The following is an 18,813-nucleotide window of genomic DNA, read 5'->3' on the forward strand; positions in this document are numbered from 1 at the left end:
ATAACAACCTGCAAGATCTCTCAGTGCATGACATCATCCTTTGTGACTCTTTCGTTTTGTCTGTGTCCATGAAACGTCAGGCTAAGTTTGCCTCAGACACTAGGCGGGGTGTTTATTGAGCGACTGGCTGATTACCTGCTTGTGAAGAGTGTGTTCGGCTTCTCTTTGGCCTGGGATGGAGGCTCAGGCGTCTACCTGAAGATGAGCGAGGAGCACCGGGGCACCCCCTGTGGCTTGTGTGGAAACTTCAACCACATCGCTGGCGATGACCTCACCACCGCTCGAGGTAGGACTGGCCAAACTGGCCCCTCATCCTTTTTTTCCCCTCACTCAGCGCCCACTTACCGCAATTATTGCTATTATACACTCAGGGCTGATTCTAGTCAATTATAGAAGGGGTGGGACTAGCACACACCAGAGCAGAAAGAGGAGAACCGGCGCTTTGGTTATAAAAGCCTGGAAGAAGCATGAAAATGTCCTCTTACAGCCAGTAATATTAATTATGATCTCAGCAGACTGTTGTCCAGAATAATGAGAATAATAAATGCTAACATTTGGACGTAAATGTCCTTGTAATGTCAAGTTTTGTTTCAATTTACATCTTCTTTTTTTTCAATTATGATGCACGAACGTCTTTTTTTTTCCTGATAGTGACATCCGGTCATGTGTTCACTCTGTGTTTAAGGCATCCGGACAGATGAGCCCGCAGTGTTTGGCAACAGCTGGACAGTGGACCTCCCTCATGAGAGGGCTTGTCCCTCTGTGGATCTCGACTTTAACGGTCCTTGCCATTCTGAGTCCGACATGGATGTGAGAAACATAGTAAAAAAAATGTTTCTGCTCTGTGTTTGCATTTTCATTATTATTTAATTTAGTTGCTTTTTCTGTATGGAAACTGGCAAAAAAAGCATGTTGATATTAAGCGTGAGTGGGCATTAGATTGTCGCGGTAAGATTACCTTGAGTAAAAATAGACTTAGACTTAGACAACTTTATTTGTCATCCTGCATGTACAGAGTGCGTGCAGAACAAAATTTCGTTTGCATACAGCTTGGAAAATCACGGTAAAATGCAGTAAATTTCAGTAAATTACAGTTTCCATTTTGTGGCTTCAGCAGTTCAGAGTCCAAATATAATGTATAGATTATATAATAAAAATACTGAAATAGAAAAGCGGCAATAAATGTGTTACTGTTGTTAAGATAAAATTGTATATTGGTAATAACGGCTGCAATGTTCACCGTGACATTTTATTATTTTGGTACCGAGCCACATACAAGTAAAGTAATAATAGCATTGAGAATAGCGTTGCATTAAGGCATTCCTTTATGTTCTCCACCATAACTCTCCAAACAGTGATTTTTTTGTTGTTGCAAACAAACATTATGAGGTAGTGCACCAAAACAGGTCAGGCAGCAGCGACCAACCATGCGCCAAACACTTGGAAAATAACTGACCTCTTTTTCTGGCCTCTTATTAAAATAACTTCAAATCGCAGAAATGGTATGATGCAAAATGTAAGTAGATTTGGAAGCATAATTAACAGTAGGGAACCGACCTATGCCTAATTGTTGGCTAAAAAAGACCTGTGACATTATAGTTCATGTTATATTTTCTGTGCACTGGTTACTTGTTTAGTTATACAACTCCAAATGTCCATGCATTGCCAATCTGCATGATTGCCAATAATTTGTGGCTTTTAATAGTTTATTTTAACCGGGTTTTTTCAAGGTTGGAATGATGATGCAACAGACAACTTTAATATATTAAAAAAGAACAAATTAGAAAAAGAAGTAAAAATAGTAGTGGGTTTTCTCCAATCTATACAGGATCAAAACTGTACATGCAAATATATTTGAGCCTGTGTGTATAATATTTTGGTAACTGTCATTGTCTTGTTATCCGAAATCCCAGAACAAATTTAAATTGATTGGTTTTCCTGTCACAAACGTAGCTTTTCAGCATATGCTAAGTATTTCCAAGGATGGAGTTCAGTTTGCCTGCTTTAGCTTTTCCAAAAGCAGTTGTTATGTGGGCCTGAGACCGCCGTACTGTCAGAACACCCAAGACGCAGGTCCTGAGGGTCTGATGGTTGAAACCTAGACAGAAATAAGTGTTTTCCATAGCAACTTGTAACTCACAGGTTCACATTTTCGAAACATAATTGAAGTTTTAATCATTCCACCCAGGAAAGAGAACGGCTCTATTGCAGTATCAGAACACCGCAATTCATGCGATAGTCATGCCCGTTGAGAGCGTATGTAAACTTTTGCACAGAACCACAGTGTATGTACTATGACGTGTTTTTTCCCCTAGATGTTTACCTATTCAGTTTTTGCAAACCCGCAGGACGCCATCGAGAAATGCAGCGCTCTCCTTTTCTTCCCATTTCTCTCCTGCCATGAAAACATTGACCCAAACCCCTTCGTTGCCAGCTGTGTCTCTGACCTCTGTGTGTAAGTCGCCGCCTGACCACGGACAGCCGTTTGCATCCAAAACTTTTGTTCCACCAGACTCTTTCATTTCAGGAACTAAGTCCTTCCAAAAAAATTGTTCTTCATCCTTTAGGTCCGACGACGAGGAAACATTTTGCCGCGCTTTGGTTGAATACACCAGAGCCTGCTCGCATGTTGGCTATCCCGTCAGAGAGTGGAGAGACAGCTTTCCATCTTGCAGTAAGGATTCTCCACAGCTGTTCACTGACACGCACACGCATGTTAAATAGACTCCTGTGTTGTCAAATCAACTATCCTGTTTGTGCGTTCGCAGACGACGGCTGTGAGGAGAGTTTCGTGTATAGGGACTGTATCAGTTGTTGTCCTCCCACCTGTACGTTTGAGAAAGAGTGTCTAGGAACCAACCTGCACTGCCTGGATGGTTGCTACTGTCCCGATGGTATTTAAACCAAACAAGAGGATGGTTGGCCATTTTCGTCAAAATGAGTCACGGTGACTGAATTCAAGCGTTCTGTGCACACAGGTCTCATCTTGCAGAACGGAACGTGCATCCCTGCCTCTCAGTGTCCTTGTGTTTATCACGGGACGCCGTATATGCAAGGGCAGGTGCTTCAGCAGGGCTGCAGTGTTTGGTGTGTATGAAACTTTTTTTCCCCCCCGTTTGAACGTATGACATAATTTACTTGCTTATTACTTGGTTTTTTTTTTCCTTTCTCAGTGTTTGCATGGGAGGAGTGTGGAATTGCACAGAGAGTACCTGCACAGGTAAGGGAGAAAAAAAAACATACAGAAAGAAATGGGAAAACCTATTCAATATTTAGTTCTTTATTAATGAATGTTTGAATATCAATGTCTAACATTTTTATCGCTGGAGGAGAAACCGATTTGAATTACTAAAACAACAAAATCAAACTCAAATTAACCTTGTTTTACTTGGTTACGAAGTATGTCCACAGAAATGTGTTTTCTTGCTCTGGAAGTAGTTAGGACACCCTACCTCCTAAATATAGATTACCCACACCACATGCCTAAGTTGAATATATTTGTTATTGAGCCTCTTCCTCTTCAATGTCTGCTTCTGTGCTTTTTTGTCTCTTTTTTGTGTCTCTGCTCTGTCTTCTCTAACCTCCAGTCAGTCAAGGCACACCGTTCACACTGAGCCTGGTTCTGCTGGAGATTTTTCCTCCCTGTTAAAGGGGAGTTTTCCTCTCCACTGTTGCTTCATGCTTGCTCAGTATGAGGGATTGCTGCAAAGTCATCAACAATACAGACGACTGTCACTGTGGTTCTACACTCTTTCATTAGGAGTGAATGCTGCTAGGCAAGACTTGATGCAATCTACTAGGTTTCCTTAGATAGAAAACGTTTTGACCAGACTGTATAATGTGGTTGAATTTGACATTGGAAAGTGCCTTGAGATGACATATAGTAGCAAGATCCTGCTGTAGGTTCCAAGAGGACATTTTAGCTTATTTGGAAGCATATTGCTGTCTGTTTTCAGGGTGAGCTTGCTTGGAAAGCCAACCTGGATATTTTGGCTGACATTATTTCGATAAAACTCTCACCAGCTTCATAAACTGCTTATGTCTTTTCTCTAAAAGATGCAGAAAGCTCACGTAATCCTAACATAAAGATCTCTCTTTACATCTCTTAGGTGAACACCAAACTGTTGTTTCCGAGGTTTCAACAGGGCAAACATTCCAGAAAGTATTCTTGTCATGTGGGAATAAATGTGGGACTGTCCAAATTTACTCCTGTTAGGAAATTATATTGTTTTTAGTACATTTTAGTTGAAAAATGCGTAATTGTACAGTGCTAGTAAAATTGATATTAAATGTCTACATGCCCAACTATGTTAAACAACACAAAACTTTAGGGTGTCCTAATTTTGGGGGGATTGTAGATAACAGAGCAGGAAACGAAAGGAGTTGGAAAAGGCTCTTCTCTCTTTTTCTCGTCCCAGCCGAGTGTTCGGTCGTAGGAGACGTGTTTGTGACAACATTCGATGGCAGGGTGTTTCTCCAGCCGGGGGCGTGTCAGTATGTGCTGGCGAAGAGCAGAGGCAGCAGCAAATTCACCGTCACGCTGCAGTATACCACCTGCGAAGAGGTAGCACTCTGCTCTGTACACATGAAGAATAAAGCACAACACTGACAAACACAATCTGTTGAGAATCTGTGGACTGAGTCAATAGTAATAGGCTTACTTCTAAATTAGACGGCATGGTATTTGTTTTTGTGTTTTTCTTTCTCAATAAGTTAAAAGTGTAATCTAATTTTCAATGCTGCTTTCTGAGGAGATGTTCCGTCACATTTAGGAGGCCCTTTGTTTCTCAGCTGTTCTAGGCTCAATGGTTTGTCTTAAACTTTTGGTCTAAACACACCAAAGCTGTTCTGGTGCCTGATTGTAGTTTGTATCTTCTATTCTTTTGTTATGAGGCGACTGTGGCTCAATGGGTAGAGTGGTTTTGAGTCCAGCTTCCTCCTGCCACACATTGATGTGCCCCTGGGCAAGGCACTTAAACTCTACCGATTTGTGCATGAATATGTGCTCGTTATTAAGTGTGAATGGGTGAATGTCGCTTGACTAGAAAAGTGCTGCATAAATTCAGTTCAGTTACCATTACTGCCCATGCAATGCCCTTTTAATGCAAGCTATACTGCCAAAATTGCTGGGTGACTTACCTTTACACACATAAACTTTAATAACACCCTGTTCTTAATACCAAGAAATGTTTATGGTAATATATGACAACTCTTCCAGAAGCGAGGTCAGATTCTGAAATTGGACAAGAAGGCCTGACTCACACTTTCTGCTCAGATTTATCCCAAAAGGTGTTCTGTCAGGTTGAGGTCACAGCAGACATGAGCTCTAGCTTATCAGACTTGCTAATTCATGTCCTGAGGGACCTTGCTGCACGCACTGTTACATAAGCTATTAGAAGGTAAGGGGCCAAACCCAAACCGTTCAGCGAGGAGCATAAAATTGCTCAAAATGTATCGATATGCTGTAACAAGTGCTTGAATGTCCTCTACAGTGCGGCGGGCATTCAAGTGTGCCGCGGCGTAGCATCCACAGCGCTGCACCCGGTGTCTTGCGCTGTACTTGATGATGCAGCTGCTCGGCCATAGAAACACATTCCACGAAGCCCTCTGCTCATTGTTCTGGAGTTAATCTGAAGGCCTCATGAAGTTTGGACGTCTATAGCCGTTGATTCTGCAGAAAGTCATTGACCTCTGCGCACTCAGCATCGCCTTATGCCCTGTAATTTTTACGTGGCTTACCTCTTTGTGGCTGACCCCAGTCGCTTCTGCTTTATTATGATGCTATTAACAGTTGACTGTGGGACATTTAATAGCTTCTCAGCAGGACTCAATGCACATATGGCATCCTATCACAGTAGCAAACTGTTATTCACTGAGCTCCAAAGAGCAACCCATCTTTTATAAATATTCATTGAAGAGATCTGCATGCCTAGGTACTGGAGTTTATATATCTGTGGCCATGGATATGATTATAACTCCAGAGTTAAATCAGTCCGATGGGTGAGCAAATACTTTTTTGCAGCATAATGTGTACTGTGTACTTCCATGGCATGACTGGCATTCTGTAACTCTGTTTGATGGCAGCAGCAGGTGTGCATTCAGTCAGTGACTGTGGTGTTGGATGAAGACGTGAGTCATCAGATCACCTTGACGAGAGAGGGGGAGGTGATAATTGGCGTCAACCCAGCTCCCGCCCTGCCCTATGTTGATGGTAGACGCTACAAGTGATGATATTGCATAGTTTGTAGCACACTTTGACAACAGAGTAGAAGTAATATTTCTGTCCTCGAGCCTAGCTTTTAAACATGCACCATCTTCCCTGCGTGCACAGATGCAGTGGAGGTGCACAGACTGACCTCTGTGTTCACGCAGCTGAAAGCAGGGATTGGTTTACGCCTGCATTATGACGGTCGAGGAGGGCGGGTGTATTTGCAGCTCGGCAGCCGGTGGCGTGGCCAAACGTTGGGACTTTGCGGCACATTTAACGGAAACCTGCGAGATGATTTCCTGTAAGCAAGTTACTCCTACACAAACATGAACGTTGAATTTTATTTTATTTTTCTTCGTGGACCGTATTTGCGTTTTCTTGCAGGTCTCCTGCAGGGATGATAGAAGGTACCCCTCAGCTTCATGCCAATGCTTGGAAAGTGTCATCTGCTTGTGTTGCTCCAGTTAATCTGCCCATCGTAGACCCATGTGAGATGAACCAGCACAACGGTAATTATTTGAATGGATTTCACCATTAGATTTAGACTGTCTTGGCTTGGTTAGTCCATGATAATCTTTTTGAATGTGGCCCAGCCTACTATGCTTCCCAGTGTGATGTGGTTTTGGAGGGCGTGTTTGCGCCGTGTCATGACTACATCAGCCCAAACATCTACCAGCAGCAGTGCCGCTACCAGGCCTGCCGCTGTGGGAGCAGCTGTCTGTGCACTGCGCTGGCTCACTACGCTTACCTCTGCTCCAAACACGGAGTCCACGTGAATTTCAGATCGCAGGTGTCTGAGTGCGGTAAGGAACGTTTTTTCCTAAATCTATGTCAATACTTTTTTTTATTGAGTGTTAATGATTATGGCTTGAAGCTATGGATACCCAAATTTCAGTTTCTCAGAAAATTTGAATACTACATAAAACCAAATAAGAGAATTTTACAATATACATGTCCCACTGAAAAATCTGTTGATGAAGTATATAGAATATGCACTCTATACTTGGCTGGGACTCGTTCTGCATGAATTGCTCCATCCATGCGTTGTGGTATAAAAGCAATCAACTTATGGATCTGCTAAAGTGTTGAGGTTGCTTTAACAGCAGCCTTCAGCTCTTCTGTATTCTTGGGTCTGGTATCACTCAGCGACCTTTTGACAAGTGACCTTGCTGTCCAATCAAACACAGTGATACCATAATCAATGAAGTATGTGTTGATGTTTTGTGACAGTAGACAGCCTGACTTTGGACTTGATAAAAGACAGAGGACCAACACCAGCAGATTACACATCTCCTCAAATTCTAACTATCCGTGGAAACTAAAGAGTGGACCTCCAGCAGCCATGTTCTGTGTTTCCTAAAGGTTCCTCCAGAATCTGGGAACTTATTTTCAAAATTGAAAACAAACTTTCATTTAAAAGCAGGATTTTTGAACCGCTGAGCAACAGTCTAGTACATCTCCCCCCGTAGTCACAGAATCACTTTTCTGACACAGTCTCTGGTTCAAAAGTAGCTTAACACAAGGTATGTGAAGGTATCTTTATTACTGTAAGTGTTTTATGATACTGTAATTTTCTGAGAAATTGAATTTTGTCCTTATAATATCTGTAAGCCATGATTATCAAAAGTAATAGAAATGTTCACTGTTTTAATTGAATTAGTGAAATCAATTGATTCTTCTGTGAAATTCCTTTTTTTTTATTGAGTCTTGTTTTGGTGTTGCTGGTTTAGGAGTTGTCTGCCTTGGGGGAATGCTGTACCACTCGTGCGTGTCGTCCTGCGGCCGATCCTGCCGCGCGCTCGCCAGCGCCGAGACCTGCAGCCCGGCTGACTGCGCCGAGGGTTGCGGCTGTCCGGACGGCAGCTACTACGACGACGTGCGCAGGCGCTGTGTGCAGCTGTAAGACTGATGCATCCCCTTGTTTTACACTGCAAAAAGGGAACTAAAAGTTAGTACATTTTTTTTTTTTAATTTGTGTATTTTTCCTTGATTTGGGCAGGTAAATAAGATTATTTGCCAATTGAATGAGTATTTTGATGCCTGAAATAAGATAATTGGACATCCTGCACTTGAAATAAGATGGTGGAGATCAATTGTTCATATTTTAAGTGCAACAATCTTATTCCATTGGCAAATAGTCTTATTTACCTGCTCAAATCAAGGACAAATACATTAATTTCAGGAAAGTTTTACTTAATTTTAGTTCCCTTTTTGCAGTGTATCCTTACAAAACCCGTGGCTTTGAGTGCAACAGGGAAATGGCTCGCGTCAATCGTTTTTGTTGTCTTCAGGTCAACGTAGAAAGCATCACAATAATGCAATGAGTTTTTTCGTCAGGTCGCAGTGTCATTGCTACTCTATGGGCGGCGTATCGCAGCCGGGGGAAGTGACCTTCAGTGCATCTGGCCCTTGGTAGGTCACAGCTGCTCCGTCCAGGGCTAACATTTTAAATGAAAACCTTATTCTCCTGCTCTCCTAACCGCACACCGTCATACCTGAATACACCATTTGATTCATCTGAGAAAGAAAGAAAAAGCTTTGAGTGGTTGTCAAATGAGGCATAAAGCTCTTAAACTGAGATTGTGTTTAACATAATTCCCTTTCACTTGGCCACTTGTCCCTCGTGTCTCCTTCACCAGCCTGTGCAGAAATGGGAAGATGGAGTGCGAGCCAGAAGAAAAAGGTAACCTCTCTGCTTGCCTCTGCTCCCTCCCTTAGCGCCCTTCTCTCGTTCACGCCGTTCCAGGCATGAACAAGAGAATGAATCAAGAGAGCTCCGTTTCTTGAGCTGGAGTATGTTTCTCATGAGTGGCAGCTGCTGTTGGGGCTTTAAGCGCCTGGTTCGTTGATTTTGCTGAGTGACTGTGTGTGTGTGTGCGTGTGTGCGTGTGCGTGTGGGGATATTGCAGAAGCAGATAGCGCAGAGGTGGGAGAGTGTCCAGAGGGAAAAGTGTATCACAGCTGCACGGAGCAGAGAGGAGGCGTGGCTTGTGCACCGACCTGCCGTAACCTGATGTTGAATCTCACCTGCCCACCCAACACGCCATGCATACCAGGCTGTGTCTGTCCTCCAGGGTAATACACGGGCTTACCTTCTTCCAGTCTTTTTGCCATGCTTTTTTTTCTATTTATTATTTATGTATTCTTTATTTAATTACATTTTTTTTTTTTTACAAACAGTTATTTGCAAAACTGTTCATAATTGCTCAGACCTTTAATATTTTGGTCATGTAACAAACACAAATTCCATTGTATTGGGATTATTTGTGATAGATCAGTACAGAGTAGTGCATCATTGTGGAAGGATAATCATATGTGGTTTTCAGAAAATATGGTAAAACAAAAATGTTTATACTATCTACTTTATTGAACCGCATTCTGATTCAGTTAGCTGCAAGTGTTTTAGGTTGTGTCGCTACCACCTTTGCCCATCCAGAGGCTAACATTTTTGCTGATTTATCTTTATACAACAGTCTGTGTGTACATAAGTTATTAAGTATTGCTTTGCCTAAGTCTTAGATTTATGTCCTAACTATGACTGGGCCGTTCTAACAGATGAGGATATGCTTTGATCAGGTCTCAGTTCTCAAACTACCACTGGTGTCACTTGGGCTGCCTTTAGTGATGGAATAAATTGTGATTACAAACAAATAAATTGTGATTAAGTGGATGACGGGGAAGAAAGGGACAATTGAGGATGGCTACATGCTATGCTCTATTTACCTCTAGTTGGAACTTGGATCTTGAATTAACATCTGACCAACTTGACTGCGTTCCAGTTTTGAAGATTGAAAACCCGTTAATCTCAGTTTCTGAGTAAAAATGGATCGCACCATCACACCTGAAGATGGTACTACTTGGAAAACTTGGTTATTTAGGTGATAGTTGCTGTCAAAGGTCTGACGACCACTGATCTAATCCATTCTTTTGTAGCTTTGGACATATGGTCAGGGTCATTGTCTTGCTGGGACACGTCTAGTATGTTCTGGAACCTCTTACAGGTTTTCTTCAAAGATTATCCAGTTTCCCATCAGTTCTGAGCAGCTTCCCTGTTTAGGAAAAACCTTTCCTACAGCACGATGGTGCCGCCACCGTGTTTAACTGTGGGTATGCAGTGTTCAGTGCGTAAATTTAAATTTCAGAGCACTATCTATTGCACGTTTGCTGTTTTCTCTACAGGATTAGTTTCCAAAAGAAGACATCTTCTTATAGCTTTATTTAGTAATGGCATTCTATTGACCACTCCTTTATTGAGGGCCTAATTTCTGCAATGTTCCGCTACTGGTTTTCCATTTGTCAGATCCTCCCACTCAGGGCTGCCATCACAAATTTTGGGCCCCATGACAAAAAAAATCGAAATCACCCCGAAAGCTCATGTATATATTTAAACATTTTATTTTTGGGGGTCCCTGTCAATCTGGAGCCCTTGGAATAGTCCCAACTGCTCCTACATGAGCTGTGGATTTATTTAACTCCTCCAGAGTTACCACTGCTTCTCTGATCTTTATGACGCAGTTTGTTCACTAAGGTTCTCTGACTTCTGATGCCATCAATGAAAAACTGTTTTTATCTGGATATTAATTAATGACATACTGTGTTTAGGTATTAGAGGGACTTCTGGTTGCACAAGAATTTATTTAGAGCTATTGAAGTAAAGGGGGCTAACTTAAAATGTGTGCTATGCTCTCATACTTTTGGGAATTTCTTTTATGGGGAGGGGGGCAAAAATGGAAACCCTTCTATAATTTCTCTTTCAATTCACAACGGAATTTATTTTGTTGAGTACATCCTGTAAAATCCAAATAAAATACTTCAAGGTTTGTGGTTGCTTTAATACAAAATGTCACTTGTAGGGCGCTGGATGTGGGTCATTATTTGCTTTAGGTCAAACAATGTCTATCATGACAGTGGTATGACCACGGAGTCGATAGTTATGATCTTGTGTAAATTTACCTTGTTCAGTACTCTCAGCCAAAAGACATTCTGATCTCCAATAGATTCCCTGGATTTGAAAGGCTTAACCAACTAACAAGCATTAAAGCAGAGGCTGCCCGTAAGCTCGTCTGAATCTGTAATCAATTCTAATTAATGAGCGAAAGTGCAGCACCAGGATTTAACGTATTTGCTTGCAAGGTGTGTGAGTTGAGCTCTACCTGTGTTTAACCCATTCTAAGGCTGGTGCTGCACCAGGGGGAGTGTTACTATCCAGAGAACTGCCCCTGCGCTTGGCTCGGACTTGAATACCTGCCCGGACAAGTGGTGGAAACATCTTGCTACAGATGGTAAATGTCTCTCCTGTGCTCATTATTACCTCTCTTTTCTATCCTGAACATGAATTATTAAAGCTGCAGTTCTGTCGTAACGGATAAAACTTCAAATCTATAAGCAAAGCAATCTAATTCAATTCACTCTTCTGCTCCTTGCTTCTTTTTTCCCCCCCTCTCTCGGGTGGTCTGCCCTCCAAGTGTGTGCCATCGGGGCTATTTCAACTGCAGCTACTCTCCGTGTCCGGCTGTGTGTACGGTGTACAGCGACAGACACTACCACACCTTTGACGGCCTCGAATACGACTACCAAACCGACTGCCAGGTCTATCTGCTCAAAGTGAGTCTATCATGCTTGCATTCGGGCCCGATAAAAGGGATTCTATCAGTGAGTTAGCATGCGGAAAGTAACGTCGATTTAACATTTCCGGTGCCCAAGACTGATTCGAATCGGCGAAAGAAGACATAAGGTCATTTCTAATCTCGAAAAGAGGGAGTTCTTTTTAATTAGAGCAGATTGAATTGTGGAGTGAGTGAGTGAGTGAGTGAGTGAGTGAGTGAGTGAGTGAGTGAGTGAGTGAGTGAGTGAGTGAGTGAGTGAGTGAGTGAGTGAGTGAGTGAGTGAGTGAGTGAGTGAGTGAGTGAGTGAGCGAGTGAGCGAGCGAGCTGGGTGTGGGGCTACGGTAACGCAAGCTGACGTTGAGCAAAGCTGAAAGTGATACAAAGAGAGCAGTGTTCGCATCAAACCCCAGGGCTCCTACGCTCCCAGGGATATAGAATTAGAATTAGCAGAACAGACCTTCTGGTTCAGACCCGACCGACTGCTGGCCGGCGTGCAGGCCTAAAAAAAGAACGGGGAGAACAGGTCAGAGTTGCAACTTAACATTTCAACACTACGTCTTTTGTCTAGTCGGCTCGGATATATCCAGACTGGGGGGGTCGGATGTTTCTGGCATTTCTGTCATTCTTAACATACAATGGGAGCGGTAATAGCTGTCCCCCACAAACGGTCGGAGAGGAAGGGGATAAATCGCGGGAGTAATATTATTTTCCTTCCTATCTCACCAGAGTGCTGGAGAAACCGAAGTGTCCATTGTTGCCCAAAACAAGGACTGCTATGAGAGCGGCATTGTGTGCATGAAAATCCTGGTCATTCACGTGGGACTCACCAAGATCTACTTCACCGACAACTCTGGCAATCCTGTACAGGCTCTACCCACAGAGTTACACTCTGAATATTTCCACAGCAAGCCATAAACATGCTCAATTTCTATGTGTCTTTTTTAAAGCTGTCCCATAATTTTTTCTTGTGCTCGCCACTTAGAGTCCTTCTACTGTTGTGGGCCGGGGGTCAGAGTTTGAGCTGTGGAACGCAGGCTACTACACGGTGGTCCAGTTCTCCAGTCAGGATCTGACCATCCTCTGGGACCGCAAGACCACTGTGCACATCAGAGCCGGACCCCACTGGAAGGTGTGAATAAGGAACCAAATCTTCTCAAACGTGCAAGAGGGTGGTCGGAAGAAATTAAACAAACTTCACATTCACGTTTTGTCATATTACAACAATAAGTGTGTTTTATTTGCCTCTATGTGAACACAAACGATTTGTGGTATTAAACATTTTCTTCAAAATATTTTACAAATGAAAGTCTGAAAAACATGTTGTGCATTTGTATACAGCCTCCCTTAAATTGGAACCCATAAATAAAATCCTGTGGAACCAAGCGGCTTCAGAAATCCCCTTATTAGTAGTCTAGCTCTAACTAATTTAGAGCTAGACTACTAGGCCTCAGAGGTCTGTTCGAAAACTTGGGGCACAAAAAACATCACGAAGACGTACCAGACAAGGTCAAGGAGGGAGAAGTTTAATTCAAGGAAAGCCCTGAGCTGAGAAGCAGCTAAGGGGCGATGGTAGCTCCTGAGGAGCTGCATGAATTCACAGCTAAGGTGGAATATGCTGTACACTCTACAAATCTGGATTTTATAGAGGAGTGGCAAGAAAAAAAAAGCCACAACAAAAGCTCACTCAAAGTTTGCTACAAGCCATTTATGGGGCGCAGCAAACAGGTAAAAGGAGGTGCTAAGGTCGGATGAGGCCAAAACTGAACCCTGGAGGAAAAACTAATTTCACGTCACCCTGAATACACTATCCCCATCGTGAAACATGGTGGGGGCAGGATCATGCTGTTAGGAGGCTTTTCTTTAGCACGGACAGAGCTGATCCGAGCTGATGGGTAGCACTTGCCAGCAGTACAGTGACCGTAGACTTACAGCCACAGCTACAATGTAATGGGTTAGATCAGAGCATGTTTATGTTAGACTGGCCTAGTCAAAGTTTAGACCTCAATTTAATTGAAAAGCTGATTATTGCTGTTTGCAGATGCTCTCCATCCAAACTGATCATGATCTCTCTTTTTTTGGCAAAGCAAAGTTTCTTACATGCTCATACACATTCTTAAATTCTAAGTTAAGGTGAATAGTGGTTCTGTGGTTCTATGTATTCACTCAGAGGGGTTGAATACACAATGCACACCTAACAGATTTATAGACCTAAAAAAAGAAGTGAAAACCATATGTATTTTTCCTTCAATGTCATAATAATGCCTTACTTTGTCTTGGGCATTCATGTAGAATCCCATTAAGTCCACCGCATGGGGAAAAAATACAAACACCTTTACATGATGTATTTCTCTCGTTTTTCCTGCAGGGTCTCCTCAGTGGCCTGTGTGGAAATTTCGACAGCGTGACAGTCAACGATATGACCACATCAAGCCACATGGAAGTCAACAACGCGCAGACATTTGGAAACAGCTGGGCCCTGGGACAGGTATGACTCAGCTTAACCTTAAAGCATTGATCTCTCCTCCACCCCCTTACTTCTCCTTGTCTTTGTCTATAAACGTCTCCCTCGCTCACCGTTGCTCATGAGCCCGTCTCCCTCGAGTCCACTGTGATATTTAAGAGTAATCAGACACTTGATCTCCCTCTGTGTGTATGTGTGTGTGTGTGTGTGTTTCAGTGTGAAAGTGACTACATAGTTGAGCGACCGTGTGAAAGGGACTTGGGGAGACAGCCGTACGCTAAGAGGGAGTGTGCTCTCCTCTACAGCGATGTCTTTGCACCCTGTCACAACGTGGTGAGTGCCACTAAAATGGTCACACAATCGCCAACACACACACACACACACACACACACACACACGCATTCATGCAGAGTAAATGCTGCTGTGGAAAGGTTATCCTGCTTGTAACAGGGGAGAAGGGGTCGGAGAGGGGTTATGGGAACGGCTCTTAACTGATCCCCAGCAAATACACTTTTTGTTATTTAAGAGATAAATCACACACCAGGTTCCAGGCTTTAAAACACACACACACAAACCTAGCTATCTTCTTTTCTTATATTAAAGTATTCTTCATCTGTTTATTACCAGTAGATGGAGCCATGTTTGCATTGACAGAAACCATAAATGTGTCTGTGGCACCCGCTGTATGTTACTTAGATAATCTACCAATGAAATGCAAATGAATAATGTTTCCAGGGTTTTGTCCCTTGGATGAGAATTTTTATATATATATATATATAATTCTGAACATTTCAAAATGAAATCTCCTGTTACATACAACACCCTTGTTTTGTTGTTCATGACAGTAAAAAACTTTTTAACCAATTTGAATGATAAACTGAACTTGATTGCATCGTTTGATGCAATCAGTTGGAATGTACATTATGTATTTGACTTGGAATCTGTCTGTATAATTTGACTGAATTACCTTTTTTTTTGTAAAGTGCCTTGGGAAAATATTTGTAGTGAATCGGCACTATATAAATAATCTGAATTGAACTTAACCTTGATCCATTCATCCTGACAGAAATTATGTACCTAAGGCCGGTTTGGAACGCACCGTTTCAGCTCTGCCCAAATCTTGCTTTTTTTTTTTTAAGCAATGTGGAGGAGATGTTTTTTTTTTTTTTTAAGACCAGCTACGTGTGTACAATGTCTTAGAAACTCATCTGTGCCTAAGTTTTAACTTCCTGGCTGGTGTCTTGAAATGTTGCTTCAATTTTCAATCTAAACTTAACCCAAATCACATCAGTGCGTTCTGCCCAGAAAGAAAACACCCACTAAAACATGATGCTACCACCCCTGTACTTCACAGTAGGTTGGGAGTGTTTTCTCAGATTGCAAGCCAACCTTTTTCCTCCAAATATAACAAAGGTCATTACATGCAAATACTTTTTTTTTTCTTTTATGGGACCCCAGGATGTGTCTCCAGAGGTAAAGGGTTTTGTTCCTTTGTAAACTTTTGTTTTATGTGCCTTTACAAGTAAAGTGTTCTTGTTCCCTGAGTGGGCTTTCAGCTCATGTCAATACAGGAGTTTTGTGAATAATGACACTCTCTTACCAGCTTTCGCCAGCATCTTTTGTCTTTTGGTTTGTTCTGGGGTCGTTAGGTACATTTATCACCAAAGCACATTTATCTCTGTGGTGTCGGACCTGTCTCCTTTCTGAACATTATGATGCCTGGACAATCTCATGGTGTTTATAGCTGTGTACAATTGATCAAAATAATCAGCATGGCAGATTTTATGCATCGGGAAATTCTGCACAAAAAGGAACCAGGCATGTGGAAGTCCACAATTTTTTTTCTCTCTGACGTTTCGGCTGATTCATTAGATTTTTCCACGACACACAAAAAAAGCAGTCTGCTTGCATTGTTGGACGAAGATACTTCCACATGTGTGCCTCGATTCTGCTCATGTGCTATGGGTTAACCTTTGATAGGCTAATAAAGCCATGACATTCTCGTCTGGGCTTCGCAGAGTTACTTAAAGCAGGGATAATCCTGTATGTTTTCCAACACATATAAATAATGTGGTTATTAATGGTTATTAGGAGGTTCCCATAGAACTAGTGGCAGGCTGAGGAGAAGGACCACCAGGAACACTACCACAACATGCAGGACACCAGCCATCAAGGCCCCTTATTGCCCATCTGGGTTTAAGCATATACTACACTGCACAATAAATAAATTAAGGAATGTTGTGTTTGTAACAAAAGGATTACACGTCATTTGTTGAAACTGTAAACTATCAACCCACAGATTTCTCTGTTCCATAGAAACAGAGAAAATAAAAGTGAAAACTCATGTGACAGGCTTGTCCAAATTTCTGAAATGCCATTGCTGGAACTCAAAACGGTCCTTGGTAGTTTGCATCACCCCCATGTATTTGCTGGACAACATCTGGGCATAGTTTTTAAGAGATTGTGTCCTGGGATATCCTGGGGTCCCGACCAGGGTATCACTGAGTTCCTGGACAGTCTGAGGTGCAACCTGGTGGTGTCGATCGATCTAAGCATGTTGTCCCAGAGATCTTCTATTGGATTTAGGTTAGGGGAGTATGGAGGCCAGTCAATGGTATCGATTCCTTCCTCATCCAGAAATTGCCTGCATACTATTACCACATCAGGCCGGTCAGTACAATGCACCTGGGTGAGCCCAGGGCCCAATGCACCAGTGAATGATCTAACAACAGGTCTAAAGATTTCATCCCAACACCTAGTGGAAGTCAGGATGTCATCATTTATCATGTACAGTGTAGAATCTTCTATGGTAATTCCAGCGTTCTATGCCAAATGCCAAATCTATGGAGCCAGGCAGTGAGCTCAGGGCCTACTAGAGGACAAAGGCAGTATGTTTCTAATCGTTTGATGGGAGTCAGCGACCCACCGGTGGTCACTTTGTAGGGCTCTGGCAGTACTCATCCTGTCCCTCCTTGCAGAAAGGAGCAGATACCAGTCCTGCTGAGGTGTGAAGGACCTCTGACGGTCCTGTCCAGCTCTCCAAGAGTACCTGGCTATCTCCTGGGATTTTCACCATGCTCTTGAGACTGTGCATGGAGGAAAATCTGGCAATGGCACATGTTGAGGTACCATCCTGGTGGCATTGGACATCCTACGCAACCTCTGTAGGGTCCAGGTATCACCTCATGCTACCAACAGTGACACAAATCCTGGTCAAATGGAAATATATCTCAAAAAGCAGTCAAAAAAAGCCAAGGGGTAAACAATGTCTGTGGCCTCCACCTGTAAAAACATTACCGTTTTGGGGCTGTGTCATTGTTGCCTTTAATGCTCCTGTTGTTAATTTCATTAATACCACACTGATCAATCCCCTCCACTACTGAGCAGAGCTAAGACAGTAAAAGTTTACTATCATTTGCTTTCAGACAGCAAAAAAAAATAGTATTTTCATACAGTGTGTGTAAACATCTGGTTCCAACTGTACAGCAACTCTATAAATAGAAAAAAACTAAATATCTATTGATGTCAAGAAAAATAGGCCTGCGGCATTTGGAACGTCAACGATTGTGACACACCGTCACAATATTAACTACAGACCATGTAGTACTGGCAAAATACTCATTTAAATTTGACATTGTTAATTCAGTTATTATTTACTCAATGCCAACCCTCGTCATTGGTGTTGAAACCCCAGGAATAATGAAGAATCAAACATAAAAAGAAACATGAACTTGATTGTTACGGACACTTTTTTTTGTCTATAGGAGCGTATATAAAAACAATGATCATAAATAGATTAAAAAATAAATATTAGATTCTTATTATTAGAATGTTTAGTTGGATTATTTTCAAAACATGAGCGCTTCCATCTCTGATAGTTATCTTTCGAGGCTCTTTTTTTTTGTGACTCAGACATTGAAAAGCTTGGAAACTGCTAGATTAAAGTGCTTTTGAAACGAAATGTGCTGCTCGAGTAAATTTTAAAACTTGCTGTCAAAGAATGGAGGTCCTGTTAATCTTACCTGGGGTATTTCGGCTGTTCATCTTAGCACTCATCTGATATATTGCACTAGAATCCGACCCACATTCCTTTTGTCCTGATATCTCATCAATCCTTCTCCCCTGAATTATTAAAAAAAAAAAAAAAAAAACCTACTCATCTCGTAAACAAGATCTCTCCCAGCCTCTCCCGGGGAGCATTGGCCTGGTTCAGTCTGTGATTATGTGTGTGTTTCTGGGTTTGTGACCGTGTATGCCTGTTGTGCGTGCCCTTCAGGTTGATGTGGCCTGGTTTTATAGGAACTGCCTGACAGACACATGCAACTGTAACCGCGGGGGAGACTGTGAGTGTCTCTGTACGTCCATCGCTGCGTACGCACACAAATGCTGCCAACAGGGGGTCGCGATACACTGGAGGTCTCCCTCTGTGTGCCGTGAGTATGCTCAAAAAGGACGGACTAAAATGCGTGGATGTTTCACTGCCGTACTTCTTGAATTAATGTTATATAGTTTGTCATTGTACAGCCTCAGTCTTCAAT

General features: G+C 42.4%; 1 protein-coding gene across 1 annotated transcript in view; it reads left to right on the plus strand.

Annotated features, from left to right (window-relative positions):
* otogl (otogelin-like) overlaps nt 1-18,813 on the plus strand; it is a 46,518-nt gene that overhangs the window by 5,761 nt on the left and 21,944 nt on the right. The window contains exons 8-30 of the mRNA XM_012873716.3: nt 81-286; nt 686-810; nt 2,349-2,455; nt 2,568-2,674; nt 2,769-2,894; nt 2,979-3,087; nt 3,174-3,220; nt 4,419-4,564; nt 6,085-6,211; nt 6,332-6,509; nt 6,593-6,717; nt 6,802-7,011; nt 7,939-8,107; nt 8,546-8,620; nt 8,848-8,891; nt 9,118-9,283; nt 11,383-11,490; nt 11,674-11,812; nt 12,541-12,675; nt 12,797-12,943; nt 14,180-14,299; nt 14,492-14,608; nt 18,552-18,708. Coding sequence (XP_012729170.2) covers nt 81-286; nt 686-810; nt 2,349-2,455; nt 2,568-2,674; nt 2,769-2,894; nt 2,979-3,087; nt 3,174-3,220; nt 4,419-4,564; nt 6,085-6,211; nt 6,332-6,509; nt 6,593-6,717; nt 6,802-7,011; nt 7,939-8,107; nt 8,546-8,620; nt 8,848-8,891; nt 9,118-9,283; nt 11,383-11,490; nt 11,674-11,812; nt 12,541-12,675; nt 12,797-12,943; nt 14,180-14,299; nt 14,492-14,608; nt 18,552-18,708 — 2,990 coding nt within the window. The remainder of the gene's footprint in view (nt 1-80; nt 287-685; nt 811-2,348; nt 2,456-2,567; nt 2,675-2,768; nt 2,895-2,978; nt 3,088-3,173; nt 3,221-4,418; nt 4,565-6,084; nt 6,212-6,331; nt 6,510-6,592; nt 6,718-6,801; nt 7,012-7,938; nt 8,108-8,545; nt 8,621-8,847; nt 8,892-9,117; nt 9,284-11,382; nt 11,491-11,673; nt 11,813-12,540; nt 12,676-12,796; nt 12,944-14,179; nt 14,300-14,491; nt 14,609-18,551; nt 18,709-18,813) is intronic.

Source organism: Fundulus heteroclitus, chromosome 2 (genome assembly GCF_011125445.2).
Source record: "Fundulus heteroclitus isolate FHET01 chromosome 2, MU-UCD_Fhet_4.1, whole genome shotgun sequence".
NCBI classification, from domain to species: domain Eukaryota; kingdom Metazoa; phylum Chordata; class Actinopteri; order Cyprinodontiformes; family Fundulidae; genus Fundulus; species Fundulus heteroclitus.